This window comes from Erpetoichthys calabaricus, chromosome 6 (genome assembly GCF_900747795.2).
Source record: "Erpetoichthys calabaricus chromosome 6, fErpCal1.3, whole genome shotgun sequence".
In the NCBI taxonomy this organism is placed as follows: Eukaryota; Metazoa; Chordata; class Cladistia; order Polypteriformes; family Polypteridae; genus Erpetoichthys; species Erpetoichthys calabaricus.
In genome coordinates this window covers 49,039,569-49,053,935 of record NC_041399.2, presented here as the reverse complement: position 1 = coordinate 49,053,935, position 14,367 = coordinate 49,039,569, and the positions used below count along the sequence as shown (strand labels likewise).

The following is a 14,367-nucleotide window of genomic DNA, read 5'->3' as shown; positions in this document are numbered from 1 at the left end:
ATTCAGAGGAGTTAAGGCAGTTACTAGCTTTATTTAGGAGTTTTTTTTCCTTTTCCTCTCTGTTGGGCAGCTATCCTGCTTAACAGCTATAGTGTTCGGGTAGATTAATGATTCTCAGCCAGTAAGTATCAGACATCACATCTCTGTCTTGAGCTTTCTTGTTTAACTGGGGATACATGAGTGAGCAAATGGACAGATGGAGTGACTATTATTTGGAAAAATATCTCGAGTCATACACTATTTCAAATCATTTTCCCTATTTATTAAAAGACTACTAAAGATTTACTAATATATATTTTTTTCACTACAGTGACCTTTCAATAGCCATTAAATTTACCTTTATTAAAAATTATATACACAGCCTTACTGCACTTTGTATTTAAACTGAATATTAGAGGTTTAACAACTTACTACAAAGGTATATGCTACTGAATAAAATATTTAATGCACTATAGAAACTGACCGTCATTTACACAACCATCTATGGTCTGAATTAAACTTATTTCCCATTGTTATGTCAGTACAGTTTCTACCATTTTGCAATTATAATGCATGTCTTCATTTTACTTTCATACTATTTACATCTAATATGAGAGGGTGTGTTAGCATTTTGCTGTCCATAATCATGACCGCATACTGGGACCACAGCTTGTAGTTTATCCCATGATTGGACCTTTGAAGCAATTTTGATTTCATATGCTTTTTAAAAATAATATATGAACATAATCAGCATGTTAGCAATGGATGCGTATATACAGATTTTCTGTTGCAGGGCATGATTTTCAAGAGAAGGCAATAACATCCAGCTTGCAAAACATTCCACTAAGCATTAGTGACTGCTGCTACATATTCATACACATTAGAAGTACTTGTTTTGTTCCAAAGTAAAACAAGGAAGTCACCAGTTGAAAGTTAATTGAAATTCACAAGAAAAGAAAAATTTGGGAGTTTTACGTGCTTGATCATATATGCGGTATTGCTTTCAATTGAAATCATCATAACCAAAGATCTGCTTGTACATAGTTTAGGAAGAGACCATTTAACTCCACCACTTCTAGGACAACGGCTTTTCAGTCACATTCACCTAAAGCAGGGGTCGCGAAGTCCAGTCCTGGAGGACCACTGCGGCTGCAGGTTTTTATTCTAACCCTTTTTTTAATGAGTGCCCTGTTTGTGCTGCTAATTAACTTCTTGTGAATTAATTTTAATTGAATTGCTTTTTTAAGATTTGTTCCCCTGATTTTCTTCAGTTTCTCTGAATTGCTTAATTATTTTGCTTAAATGGCACCCAAACAAAAATGAAATGTGAAGTGAGGGAGCCAACAGAAGACCAACTAAGTCCATCCATCCATCCATTTTCCAACCCGCTGAATCCGAACACAGGGTCATGGGGGTCTGCTGGAGCCAATCCCAACCAACACTGGGCACAAGGCAGGAACCAATCCCGGGCAGGGTGCCAACCCACCGCAGACCAACTAAGTCATGGCCTCAAACTCCAACCAATTTCACTCCAACCAGCTGTTTAATGTGGTGCCAATTCTTGTCGTTACTTACACCTGTGGCTTGTTGCTGCTCTCATGGTGCATTAGCAGACATATCCTAAATTGCTGATTTTCTCATTCTAAGAGCACTCTTAAAATGTTTTGGCAACCTCAGCAGATCGACATTCCTGAGGCCTTCATCTTCCTTTATTTTCAGATATTATATGATGGACACCAGTTGTTTTGACTTATTTTGTATCTCATTACTGTTTGGCTGCTAATTAGAGAAAAAGAAACAATTAAGGGGTCTGAATCTCCAAGAACAAGTCAATTAAAAGTTCAAAAGAAGCTAATTAGCAGCAAAAACAGGTCACTCATTAAGAAAAGAGTTAGAATGAAAGCCTGCAGCCATGATGGTCCTCCAGGACAGGAGCTGACGACCCCTGACCTAAAGCACTCCCATCATTTATCTGCCTGCTTGAATTTAATTTGCAGTTGTAGAGACTTGTAGGGGCATTAGGATCCACTGACCACAAGGTAATTGCCTGCTATTAATTTTTAAACAAACGACTAGCAAGCAAAAGTGAGATTTACTAAATGTCAAATAAAGTCAAATGCCAAATTCAATATTTCATTTTTATTTTGAAGTAAGAAAATTGAAAACTAGGACTTGAACAAAAAATCTAATTTAAGACAAAAAATGTAGTTTGATATTAGTAGAAGGCTACAATGAAAATTCACACCTACTGTGGCCCTTTATGGACTTGCCTGAGTAGGCAGGTCCTACAGGATTTTTCTGAAGATGCTTCAATCTACCTAAATTCACATTTGCCAAAATACAAACTTTGAAATTAAGTATTCATGAAATAAATTCGGGGATTTTCAGACCTTCCAAGCAAGGAGTCACCCTTGATTAGTTCCTTTTGCAGCAGTGTCTCCTTTATGTACTGTTTGAATTGTCTATTTACTTGTAAATAGGTTAATTTGCTTGTAAGTTTTACATGCCAGGTTCTGAAGTGATAAAGGCAATACTTAGGAGTAACTAGAGAGACTCTAGTTAAAGTTTGAGAATTGAGATAATTTTATATATCTTCATTCAGACACAAAGTCTTGCAGTAAGACTTCTTAAAAGTCTCTGACTTGTACTGATAAGATGCTCCCAAAAAGTATACATTATACCTTCTCAAAATGCTAGTTAAAAATTCTTAAACAAGTTGTAGCCACATTAAAAGAAGCAATTTAGAGAATCTAATCATTCTTCCTAAAATTTTCAATTTTACACAATATAGTGCTGCCTTAACTACTCAAACAGTGATTGTTCCTCTAATCTGTAGCTGCCCTTAGCAGCACATTTTCCCCCTTCCCCCATCTACATTAGTAAAGCATGTCACTTGAACCCACACATAAAAGAAAACACTTAAAAAAAAGGAGTGGATATCCGAAATTACTACAGTATCAACACACAGTTTTCGGTATGTAGTGATTTGTATCTTTGAGTAGTTTTAAAGGGTATAAAATCCATCATGGTCATGTTATCTCATGTTATTTCATTTACTTTAGCCTCAGATCGCCTTGCAACATTTATCAAACATCCCATGCATTGCTATGGTCTGTTATTGGTTCCCTACTCATTTGTTTTCATCACAATAGCTGGAAAGAGAAGCAGTCTTAAGCTATATTACAGTACCACTGTCCAAAGCTGTATGACTGAAAAAGGAAGAAAAACTGGTAATTTCAGCAAGAATAATGAAAGGATCAGAACAAACTGATGGTCCAACAAATAAAAGTAATTCTATATTTAGTACTTTAAGGCTTTTCAGGTTAATTATATTTAATCATGGTGCATGATTATAGTTGTAATATTTTTGTATCATTACAGCAGCATTTCCATCTATTTTAAACCTTAAGTAGTAATTATAGCAAAGAAAATTACTCACAGTATCCCATATCTGAAGCTTAATTTGTTTTCCATCAATGGTAATCATACGGGCACCAAATTCAACACCTGGCCAAATATGAATAAACATTTTGATTTATATATGTTACAACGTAATTTGTTACATTCACTACATTTAATTTGCAAATATCTGAAATGTTTATTATATTATAAAAATAAAAGCAGGTTGGTACATTGTAAATAAGAATAAAAAGAGAATGCAGTGAAAAACAGTAATTTATTTCATCCATATAACCTCTAATCTTCTCATCTACCATCAGATGCAAGGTAGGAGCCAACACTGGACAGGAACTGGTTCATCACACTCACTCACTCACTCATACCAGACAATTCAAAGTTCTTATTTGCACATCTTTGTCTTGTGCGAAAGAATCTGAAATACCTAAATAAATACCCCATACAAATTAGGGAAAACTTTACAGCAACAGTGACTGGGACAGCATTTCAACATAATCACCTGAAGCTATAGAGAAGCAGCATTATCCACTTGATCATCATACTAACAGACAAAATAAAGAAGACAAATAACAAAATGTAGAAATAATAAAGGGAACTTTAAAATGTCTTACCAATTGTGAGATCGTGAACTGGCTGAAATCTTTTATCTGTAAACTGCAATAATAAACATGACTTCCCCACACCTGAAATGTAAAACACAAAAACATGTCTCTTGATTAATTACTGTTGCATTTTATATGATTAATTTAGCATCACTGAAATGATTATGATGTCATCTGGCCTGAACTACAGTTTCATTTTCTTAGAGTTCTCATGAATACAAAATCTCCACATAGCACAGCAGGTCTTCTTGAAGGGGATGCAGTAGAGTTGAAAGATACTAGAAATCTTGAAAACTGAATACATTTTTAATGATAAAATGCTGAGGAGGGTTCTTCTGCTAGACATAATCTCCTCTAGTTCCTAGAAATATTAACCCAGAGGTTAAAAGGAACTAAAATGGAAGAGTCACCATGAATAGCAGCTACAATGGAGCTGGGTCTATCTAGGCACCACATCATCCTTTAGCCAATTATTTTTTAAGCTAGAAGACTAGGCCTTGCAAGAAATGGGAACGAAGTACAATTTTAAATGGATCACATACTAGACCCACAATCTTAAGAACATGACCATCCGATTTTACTTATGTATGTAACACCATTAGGTCTTTTGAATATTTAAATAAACTAGTGCACAACAGGACATATTCTTCAGGTTTCACATCATGATTAAGTTATTTTTAATAATCATCCTTTTATTTAATTATTCAATAACTAGTCATTAAGCCCGTTACAATAACGGGCACTAGAACAGTAGTCCATAAACATTAGTAGGAACAGTCTATATTAAATGGCAAGGGACCTTTTACCTCATTAAATTTTTTCCGTAAAATGCCTGTAATTTTCTCTGACAGTAATACTGGCTTTGCTGTCCGTAATATGCGTTTAATTTTCTGTGACAACAGTGGGCAATCAGCAGATTCTCCCCAGCAACTGATGTAATGTGCGCGAAAATAAATCTACTTTTACTTTACACTTTAACGGGCCAAGCTTCTTAATCACAAATCTGACATCCTCAGAGTGAACACTTGCACAACAATGGGGAAGCTGGTCTCCACGTCTCAGGTCTTACCTCATTTACGGAAATCACGGACACATGGACGCACACAGGGATTTTATTAAAGAGGATAACAGAAAGAATGGCCAATTGACAAAGCATAAAACCATCATAAAACTCCAATACACTGCTGCCTACTCTGTCTTGCTTAAGTTAGTTTCCTCCTTGTTTCAACAAAGGCTTTAGCAAGTGCTACTTCTTTGTTGCTTTTTTGTGTTTCAATTTACATACTAATTGAAAGTTTTGTGTTGTATGGCCTGCTGGATAGGTTCAAGTCTTCTGCTTATTCTTTCAAGGTCAAACTCTAGATATCTTTGACCCTATAATGAGGAGTGGTTAGACAAACTGGCTAATGGAGCTTTCACAATGTGTGTTACTAAGGATCAACATATGCAAAAATGAAATGAATTAGTAGCTCATATTGACAGTATATTAGGTTAGAAACAAATAAGTTTTAAAAAGAAAACTATTACATATAAATATAATAATACAGTCTGCTAACATGAAAGCTAAACTTAAAACAAAAAAAGAGTGTATGATGCATTACAAGTACATCATATATACTACAAGAATAATTCATTCATTTTCCTATAACATATCAGGATTATTAAACAATGGCCACTATACATTTCTCATTTTATTTAGGCATATACCAAGGTTCAGTCCTGAATCAAAAGAATGAGAAAGATCCTAGGGTTCTAGTTAAATAAAAGTATGAATTAAAGAAAAATATTTGCCTCTGAATAAAAAAGAAAAGTCCTTGGACCAAACCAAAAGCCAGTATCCAAAGTGAAACTTCACGATAGATGCTAAATTCCTTACTTAAGGAGCAGTTGTATCCTCTGATGCAGGAAGACAACAAATTATTATGCCCCCATATTCAGAACTATTAATATTCTAAAGCACAACAGACAAATCTTTGGGCTAATCCAATTATTACCATAACACCATGAAACTAATATTTGTCAATTCATTTTTTTACTACCTATTCACTTAAGCCCATAAAACTAAAGCCTGCAGAAAACATTGAAAATGATAAAAAAAAACCCTAAACAATACATAATTGTAGTTCAAAATACTTTATAGACATGCGTGGTCTATTCATACATTTGTACTTCGTCTACTTTTCTATATACAAAAAAGTATTTGGTTTGTACAATAAAAACGAATACGTAAATATAATTAAAATACACATTTTATAAAAGAATAAACATAATTTTAGTTTGCATAAGAGATATGGGAAAATGTTGTTGTTGACCATAAATATTTATAATAGACAGACAGGCAGACAGATGGATATACAGTGGAACCTCGGTTTACGAGCATAATTTGTTCCGGAAACGTGCTCGTAGTCCAAAGCACTCGTATATCAAAGCGAATTTCCCCATAAGAAATAATGGAAACTCAGATGATTTGTTCCACAACCCAAAACTATTCATATAAAAATGATTAATACAAAATATGAAGTAAAAATACATAAAACAAATTAACTTGCACTTTACCTTTGAAAAGAATCATGGCTGGTGTGAGTGAGTTTCTAAACTCTTGTGGGATTGCACCCAACGGGACGACACGTGGAAGAGCATCCCAAAGCAATCGCAGTCTCCCAGCGCTGTAGCAGTTCGCCAGAAAAGCGAATCCGAAAAGATCAAGGACATGCTATAAGCGCCTGCCGTCAATGGGTGATACAAGGAACAAGGAACATTATAAATGTGCAGGGCCCTGCCTGACTGCTGTGTCTGTGTATAAATAACCGCGCTGTTGCTATTTCAAGCTGAATAAAGCTTGTGTTGCTAAGGTACTGAGACTCAGCTTCGTGTTTTAGGGTGCAAGACGGGGACTCGCACGTCACAGCGCACACACACACAAGCGCACGCGAGCACACACACACACACACACACGAGCGCGCGCACACAGTCACAATGCTAATGCTGTAGTAAACACTATACGCTCGTACGGATGTTGACTATATGAGTGAGGCACGCCGACTCAGATGGAGAATAGGAGACGATTGCCCACAATCCCGCAGCGAGAGAGAGAATCCATCAGCTCAGTTGTGATCACATGACGCTCAGCAAGCAATCTACTCGTACTGCAAGACCTCGCTCGTTTATCAAGTGAAAATTTATTAAAAATTTTTGCTCATCTTGCAAAACACTCGTAAACCAAGTTACACGCAAACCGAGGTTCCACTGTACTTCATTTGTTCCCAAGGAAAAATTAAAACTTTGGGAAACTCATTCATTGACATATTTTACCAATTGGTTGTAAGGTTCTGAAATTGTTTAATCCAGAAGTGACCCCAACAGTATGCGGAGTGGTGGCTCTGAGGCTAGGGATCTGCTCTGGCAATCGGAAGGTTGCCAGTTCGAATCCCGTAAATGCCAATAGGGACTCTGCTCTGTTGGGCCCTTGAGCAAGGCCCTTAACCTGCAATTGCTGAGCGCTTTGAGTAGTGAAAAAAGCGCTATTTAAATGCAAAGAATTAACAGTAGTTTCCAGTAGTCCAGTGATGATGTTCAGTGCATTGATTAACTGCATATATACATACGTCTTTCCCTGCAAAATTCGTATACTGTATGTATGATCTGCTGCCCTGTCTACATTTTTACAATGCTCGATACCATAGCAAAAACATAAATCCCATTCAATGGCTTTTTATGAAAGCACCTTATTGATCAGTATTGTGCCTTTTTCTGTAATTATACAATATAATAAACAATAACAGTAACAACAGCTTTAAAATACTGGTATTTCCATCTAGCAGCTACTAGTGTCGATCAGCAAATTTTACAAGACGTTATTTGTAGTGAATTTGCTACAGAGTAATTACGATTGTGGAAGAGAGGTGAAAAAGAGTGCAGGCAGGGTGGAATGGGTGGAGAAGAGTGTCAGGAGTAATTTGTGACAGACGGCTATCAGCAAGAGTGAAAGGGAAGGTCTACAGGATGGTAATGAGACCAGCTATGTTATACAGTGCATCTGGAAAGTATTCACAGCGCATCACTTTTTCCACATTTTGTTATGTTACAGCCTTATTCCAAAATGGATTAAATTCATTTTTTTCCTCAGAATTCTACACACAACACCCCATAATGATAACATGAAAAAAGTTTCCTTGAGATTTTTGCAAATTTATTAAAAATAAAAAAATTGAGAAAGCACATGTACATAAGTATTCACAGCCTTTGCCATGAAGCTCGAAATTGAGCTCAGGTGCATCCTGTTTCCCCTGATCATCCTTGAGATGTTTCTGCAGCTTAATTGGAGTCCACCTGTGGTAAATTCAGTTGATTGGACATGATTTGGAACGGCACAGACCTGTATATAAGGTCCCACAGTTGACAGTTCATGTCAGAGCACAAACCAAGCATGAAGTCAAAGGAATTGTCTGTAAACCTCCGAGACAGGATTGTCTCGAGCCATAAATCTGGGGAAGGTTACAGAAAAATTCCTGCTGCTTTGAAGGTCCCAATGAGCACAGTGGCCTCCATCATCCGTAAGTGGAAGAAGTTCAAAACCACCAGGACTCTTCCTAGAGCTGACTGGCCATCTAAACTGAGCGATCCGGGGAGAAGGGCCTTAGTCAAGGAGGTGACCAAGAACCCGATGGTCACTCTGTCAGAGCTCCAGAGGTCCTCTGTGGAGAGAGGAGAACCTTCCAGAAGGACAACCATCTCTGCAGCAATCCACCAATCAGGCCTGTATGGTACAGTGGCCAGACGAAAGCCACTCCTTAGTAAAAGGCACTTGGCAGCCCACCTGGAGTTTGCCAAAAGGCGCCTGAAGGACTCTAAGACCATGAGAAAGAAAATTCTCTGGTCTGATGAGACAAAGATTGAGCTCTTTGGTGTGAATGCCAGGCGTCACATTTGGAGGAAACAAGGCACCGCTCATCACCAGGCCAATACCATCCCTACAGTGAAGCATGGTGGTGGTAGCATCATGCTGTGGGGATGTTTTTCAGCAGCAGGGACTGGGAGACTAGTCAGGATAAAGGGAAAGATGACTGCAGCAATGTACAGAGACATCCTGGATGAAAACCTGCTCCAGAGCGCTCTTGACCTCAGACTGGGGCGACGGTTCATCTTTCAGCAGGACAACGACCCTAAGCACACAGCCAAGATATCAAAGGAATGGCTTCAGGACAACTCTGTAAATGTCCTTGAGTGGCCAGCCAGAGCCCAGACTTGAACATCTCTGGAGAGATCTTAAAATGGTTGTGCACCGACGCTTCCCATCCAACCTGATGGAGCTTGAGAGGTGCTGCAAAGAGGAATGGGCGAAACTGGCCAAGGATAGGTGTGCCAAGCTTGTGGCATCATATTCAAAAAGACTTCAGGCTGTAATTGCTGCCAAAGGTGCATCGACAAAGTATTGAGCAAAGGCTGTGAATACTTATGTACATGTGATTTCTCAGTTTTTTTATTTTTAATAAATTTGCAAAAACCTCAAGTAAACTTTTTTCACGTTGTCATTATGGGGTGTTGTGTGTAGAATTCTGAGGAAAAAAATGAATTTAATCCATTTTGGAATAAGGCTGTAACATAAAAAAATGTGGAAAAAGGGATGTGCTGTGAATACTTTCCGGATGCACTGTATGGCTTGGAGACGGTGGCACTGGCCAGAAAGCAGGAGACAGAGCTGAAGGTAGCAGAGTTAAAGATGCTAAGATTTGCACTGGGTGTGACGAGGATGGATAGGATTAGAAATGAGTACATTAGAGGGTCAGCTCAAGTTTAGACAGTTGGGACACAAAATCAGAGTTTACTCATCCCTAGTAGTTGCTCAGCTATCTTTTAAGTAAACTAGTATTGGCATTCATAAATATCAAAATTCAAGGCAAAGTCTGTTTAACATGTGGCTGTGTTCAGGGGCAACTGGGCGACAGACAACTCAGCGAAAAGACAACTCGGTGACATCCTTTACCAGTTAGGTAATAGTTAGGTTCAAAGAGATTTTTAATGATATTTAAATGACAATGTAGGGCGCCGGAAAAAATCCACAGAATCACCTGCTTTATGAGAGTCCCAATACGTTGAGAGTAAAGATATTCCTTAAGCCATACTCGCAGGTCACCTTTTGTATTCTAAATAACATTATCATACGATTACATTCAATACAATTTATATAAAGGATTAGCAATTTTGGTTGCAGAAGATAATGTAAGAGTTTGTTCCATCTGCAGAATAAAGTTTGTTCGTCAATTATATAAATTTATTTTCAACATTTTAAATCACGTTCTCAATTTAATATAATTAAAAAATCTCTTTGAACCTAACTATTACCTAACTGGTAAAAGATGTCACCGAGTTGTATTTCACCAAGTTGTTTCTTTGTCGAATTGTCTTTCGACGGGTTGTCTTTTCATGTGAACCATGTGGCAGAGATGGGGATCCCCACAGTGTAATAACAAAGAGGTAGTTTAAAATCTTGGAGGGGTTTATCAGGAATGATAAATCATGAAGTACCTGATTTATCTTATTATGTGCACATTCCAAATTTATCCTCTAAAATTTTCTGTCCTGCAAATGTAAGCTATTGCTTAAAATCCATACTAAATTTATGTACTTTTGAATTAGTGAATTACAAGATGATTCCAGATATTTTCATTTAAACCAACTCTAAAGCTGTTTTTGTAACAATATGCTATTAAAGTTTGGTTTGTCAGTGAAACAATCAGTCATGTTTGTAATATTTGCTATTGTTAGAGTTCTATATGCATCATTAACTGGTGAGAAATTTATTTCAGAACTCCTGTTAAAAGCCTTTGTTTTTCTGTTTTCAAGGTTTCTTGCGTAAATGATCAGACTTTGTTATTGCTTTTGATGTAATACAAACCCAAAATTAGAAAAAAACTTGGGCTGTCATTACATGTATTCAATAAATTTATATATAACTATGAGACTGTAGTACTAGGGTGTTATACCGTGTTAGCCTTTAAGGATGTAGTGACAAATCAAGCAAAATGACACCTTTTATTGGCCAACTAAAAAGATTACAATATGCAACCTTTTGAGGCAAATCAGGCCCCTTCGGCCCAAGCTGCCTCAACCTTGCATATTGTAATCTTTTTTAGTTAGCAAATAAAAGGTAACTATGAGACTGTATTACATTCTTTAACATAACATTAAAATATACTTATCACTTACATGTTATATTAATGAATGGTAGTTTGTTTTTGAGAGTCAAACGAGTGACAAATTCAGTGTTTGCAGATTTGTATTTAACAATGAATTGTGCTATTTTCATTATCCTGCTAACTGCATGTTTTGGCGATTATGTCTCTGTTAACACAGTACATGTCATACAATAGTGTGCCTTATCCTTCAAAGCACTGAAACACTATATAAGTTTTATTTGCGTATGAATGTACTCCAGTGTGACCCTGAACTGTATACAATGTTTAGAAAATGGACAGATAATTGGACTGATGGACATCTGTAAAGATGTTCATTACAATCAGAGAGTGATCGATAATATTATTTTTCTCTCAAAGTAGACACAAATTCATTTTTCTGAATTAATTCCAAGATTAGATAAAAGTGGAAATAACATGAGCTTGCGTTTGTGCTTCGCTTAAAAAAAAAAAGTGCAGAACTCACCTGGTAAATTAACTTACGCAAACACAAAAGCATTTACAAACATTACTTCTGCCGATTTTCTTTTCGACATTTGTTGATGTGATGCTGTATCATCAACATTTTGAGCCATTTTTATATGTATATGGTTTTCTCATGTATTATTGCACCTTTCGGAGTAATCAGTCTACTTGCAGTCACGCATGAGTGCAGTACCAACTTTCTCAGTACTATTTGTACAGTAAAAAAGCTGTGACCATTACATTTCCTTAACTTAAGTACCAAATTAGTACAAAAATATCAATTCTTGTGACATCTCTTAGGCACTTCAAATAGTTCACAAAGTGATTAACTGAAACAAACGGAATAAAACTGAGCAAGGGAGAACCAATCCATAAAAGGTGAAGGTTCAGTTGATGTGGTGATTTAATCTACAAATTTTACACCATACAGTGTCATCCTGCATTAAGATCTCTCCCAAGCAGAAATTTTGCAGCAAACAAATGTTTCCAAGGAATTACTGTATAAGCTCTTCAGCAGAAGCAAAAACAAATGGGTAAGGTGAAGACTGTGGTGGTTGGACATGGAATTATAGTGTAGCAAACAAGAAATAGACCAAGCTTAGTTCTCTTCAAAAGAGAGAGAAAGTGTAAAGCACTGTATATGCTCAAAACTGGCAGAAACCACTGGAACCCTGGTACACCCATCTTCAGTCTGGGGAAGTCTTACCAGAAGTGCACTTCACGGAAAGGTTGAGACAAAAAAGCCATTCCTCCACAGCAAAAATAAAGTCAAATTACTCACACACGTGTGGAAACACAAAGGCTATAGTACAAAAAAATTGCAGCAGATGGTCGACTGATGAGTAAAAATGTAAAATGTTTGGCTCCAACAGAAGGTAGTTTTAAAGGGCTGAACAATGGTACATGGATGAATGTCTGCAGGAAACACTGAAATATTGTGCAGATTCTCTGAAGTTTGGGGCAACATTTCCACAATTTTCATCAAAATTAACTGTATATACTGTAAAAGGCTAGCTGTGTCATCCAGCTTCACTCAGGAAATTTTGTAAGCCATTGGACATTGGGTTACACTGCTGTCAGTTATCAGGGCATATCAGAAGTACAGTGGAACCTCGGTTCATGACCATAATTCGTTCCAAACCTCTGGTCGTAAACCGAATTGGTCGTGAACCGAAGCAATTTCCCCCCAAAGGATTGTATGTAAATACAATTAAACCGTTCCAGACCGTACGAACTGTATGTAAATATATTTTTAAAAATATTTTTAAGCACAAATATAGTTAATTACACCACAGAATGCACAGTGTAATAGTAAACTAATGTAAAAACACTGAATAACACTGGGTGACGAACACCCAGGATCCCTGCTCAGCTGCACGCTCTCTCTCTCTCTCTCTATCTCTCTCTAGCACGCGAGCCTGCCGGCTCTCTCTCTCTCTCTCATCAGCACACGAGCCTGTCTGCTCTCTCTCTCTCATCAGCACATGAGCCTGCCTGCTCTCTCTCTCTCATCAGCACACAAGCCTGCCTACTCTCGCTCTCTCTCTCATCAGCACACGAGCCTGCCTGCTCTCTCTCTCTCTCATAAGCACACGAGCCTGCCTGCTCTCGCTCTCTCTCTCATCAGCACACGAGCCTGCCTGCTATCTCTCTCTCTCTCTCTCATCAGCACACGAGCCTGCCTGCTCTCTCATCAGCACACGAGCCTGCCTGCCTGCTCGCTCTCTCTCTCTCTCTCTCTCTTACATTGCAGCAGTTCATGTCTGACCGAGAACAATGCAACATGTGCGGAAATCATCAGTGTGCACAAACCGAAAGGGAAACTGGCTTGTTCGTATACCGAGTGTGTGGTCGTGAACCGAGGCAAAAGTTTGGCAAACTTTTTTGTCGTAAACCGAGTTGTACGTGTACCGAGGCATTCGTGAACCGAGGTTCCACTGTACTATGTAACTAACCAAGTGTTCTTCTGTATACAATATGTGTATTTATATATATATATATATATATATATATATATATATATATATTAGTATATACCTAGGGCTACTATTATTGGCAGGCGGTGTGTAGATGTAATTAATAATTTGGACCCAGGGCTTCAAATCCCTCAGGTTGTGGATTCAAATCCTGCTAATGACTCTGCATGAAGATGAGTAATTAATTTCACCTACCTGTGCTCCAATAGGAAAACTACAATAAATGTAACCAATGGTATTTAAAATTTTGCATGTTGTCTGGCATTAGTCAAACAATAATAATAATAATAAGCCACTGGAGGTGCATACTCTTGAACATGCTATACATATACATATTTATATATATATACTAGCCATGTGCGCCCAACTACGTTGCGCGTTTTAAAGTTGTCTGTGAAGGGCTCCCTGTTTAAACGCGGCTGCCAGTCGTGAACTGGTCCCTTCGTCGCACAGCATTATGATTTTTTATAAGGGAAACAAAATTGCAAAACAAAACCCTTGGACATTGATTCGATAGGAACGGCCTCCTCGGAATCACTGTCCGAATAGTAATTATGTGGTGGTGGAGGAGCATTTCTGCTTCTCTCCGTTCACAGTCCGTCTCGTTTTCACGACGCTGTCGTTTCCTCTCACGTTCTCTTCTCAACCTTTCTCCAATCTCGCAGGTTGCTTTGTGGCAATCCAAAGGGTAAGGCAATATACACGGAGCAATGGTTATAAAAGGGGGACAAATAG

At 37.7% G+C, this 14,367-nt stretch overlaps 1 protein-coding gene across 1 annotated transcript in view; it reads right to left on the bottom strand.

Annotated features, from left to right (window-relative positions):
- rab2a (RAB2A, member RAS oncogene family) overlaps positions 1 to 14,367 on the bottom strand; it is an 80,557-nt gene that overhangs the window by 53,581 nt on the left and 12,609 nt on the right. Inside the window, exons 2-3 of the mRNA XM_028803564.2 lie at positions 4,008 to 4,079; positions 3,419 to 3,486 (exon numbers count right to left, since the gene is read on the bottom strand). Of these exons, the coding sequence (XP_028659397.1) occupies positions 3,419 to 3,486; positions 4,008 to 4,079 (140 nt within the window). The remainder of the gene's footprint in view (positions 1 to 3,418; positions 3,487 to 4,007; positions 4,080 to 14,367) is intronic.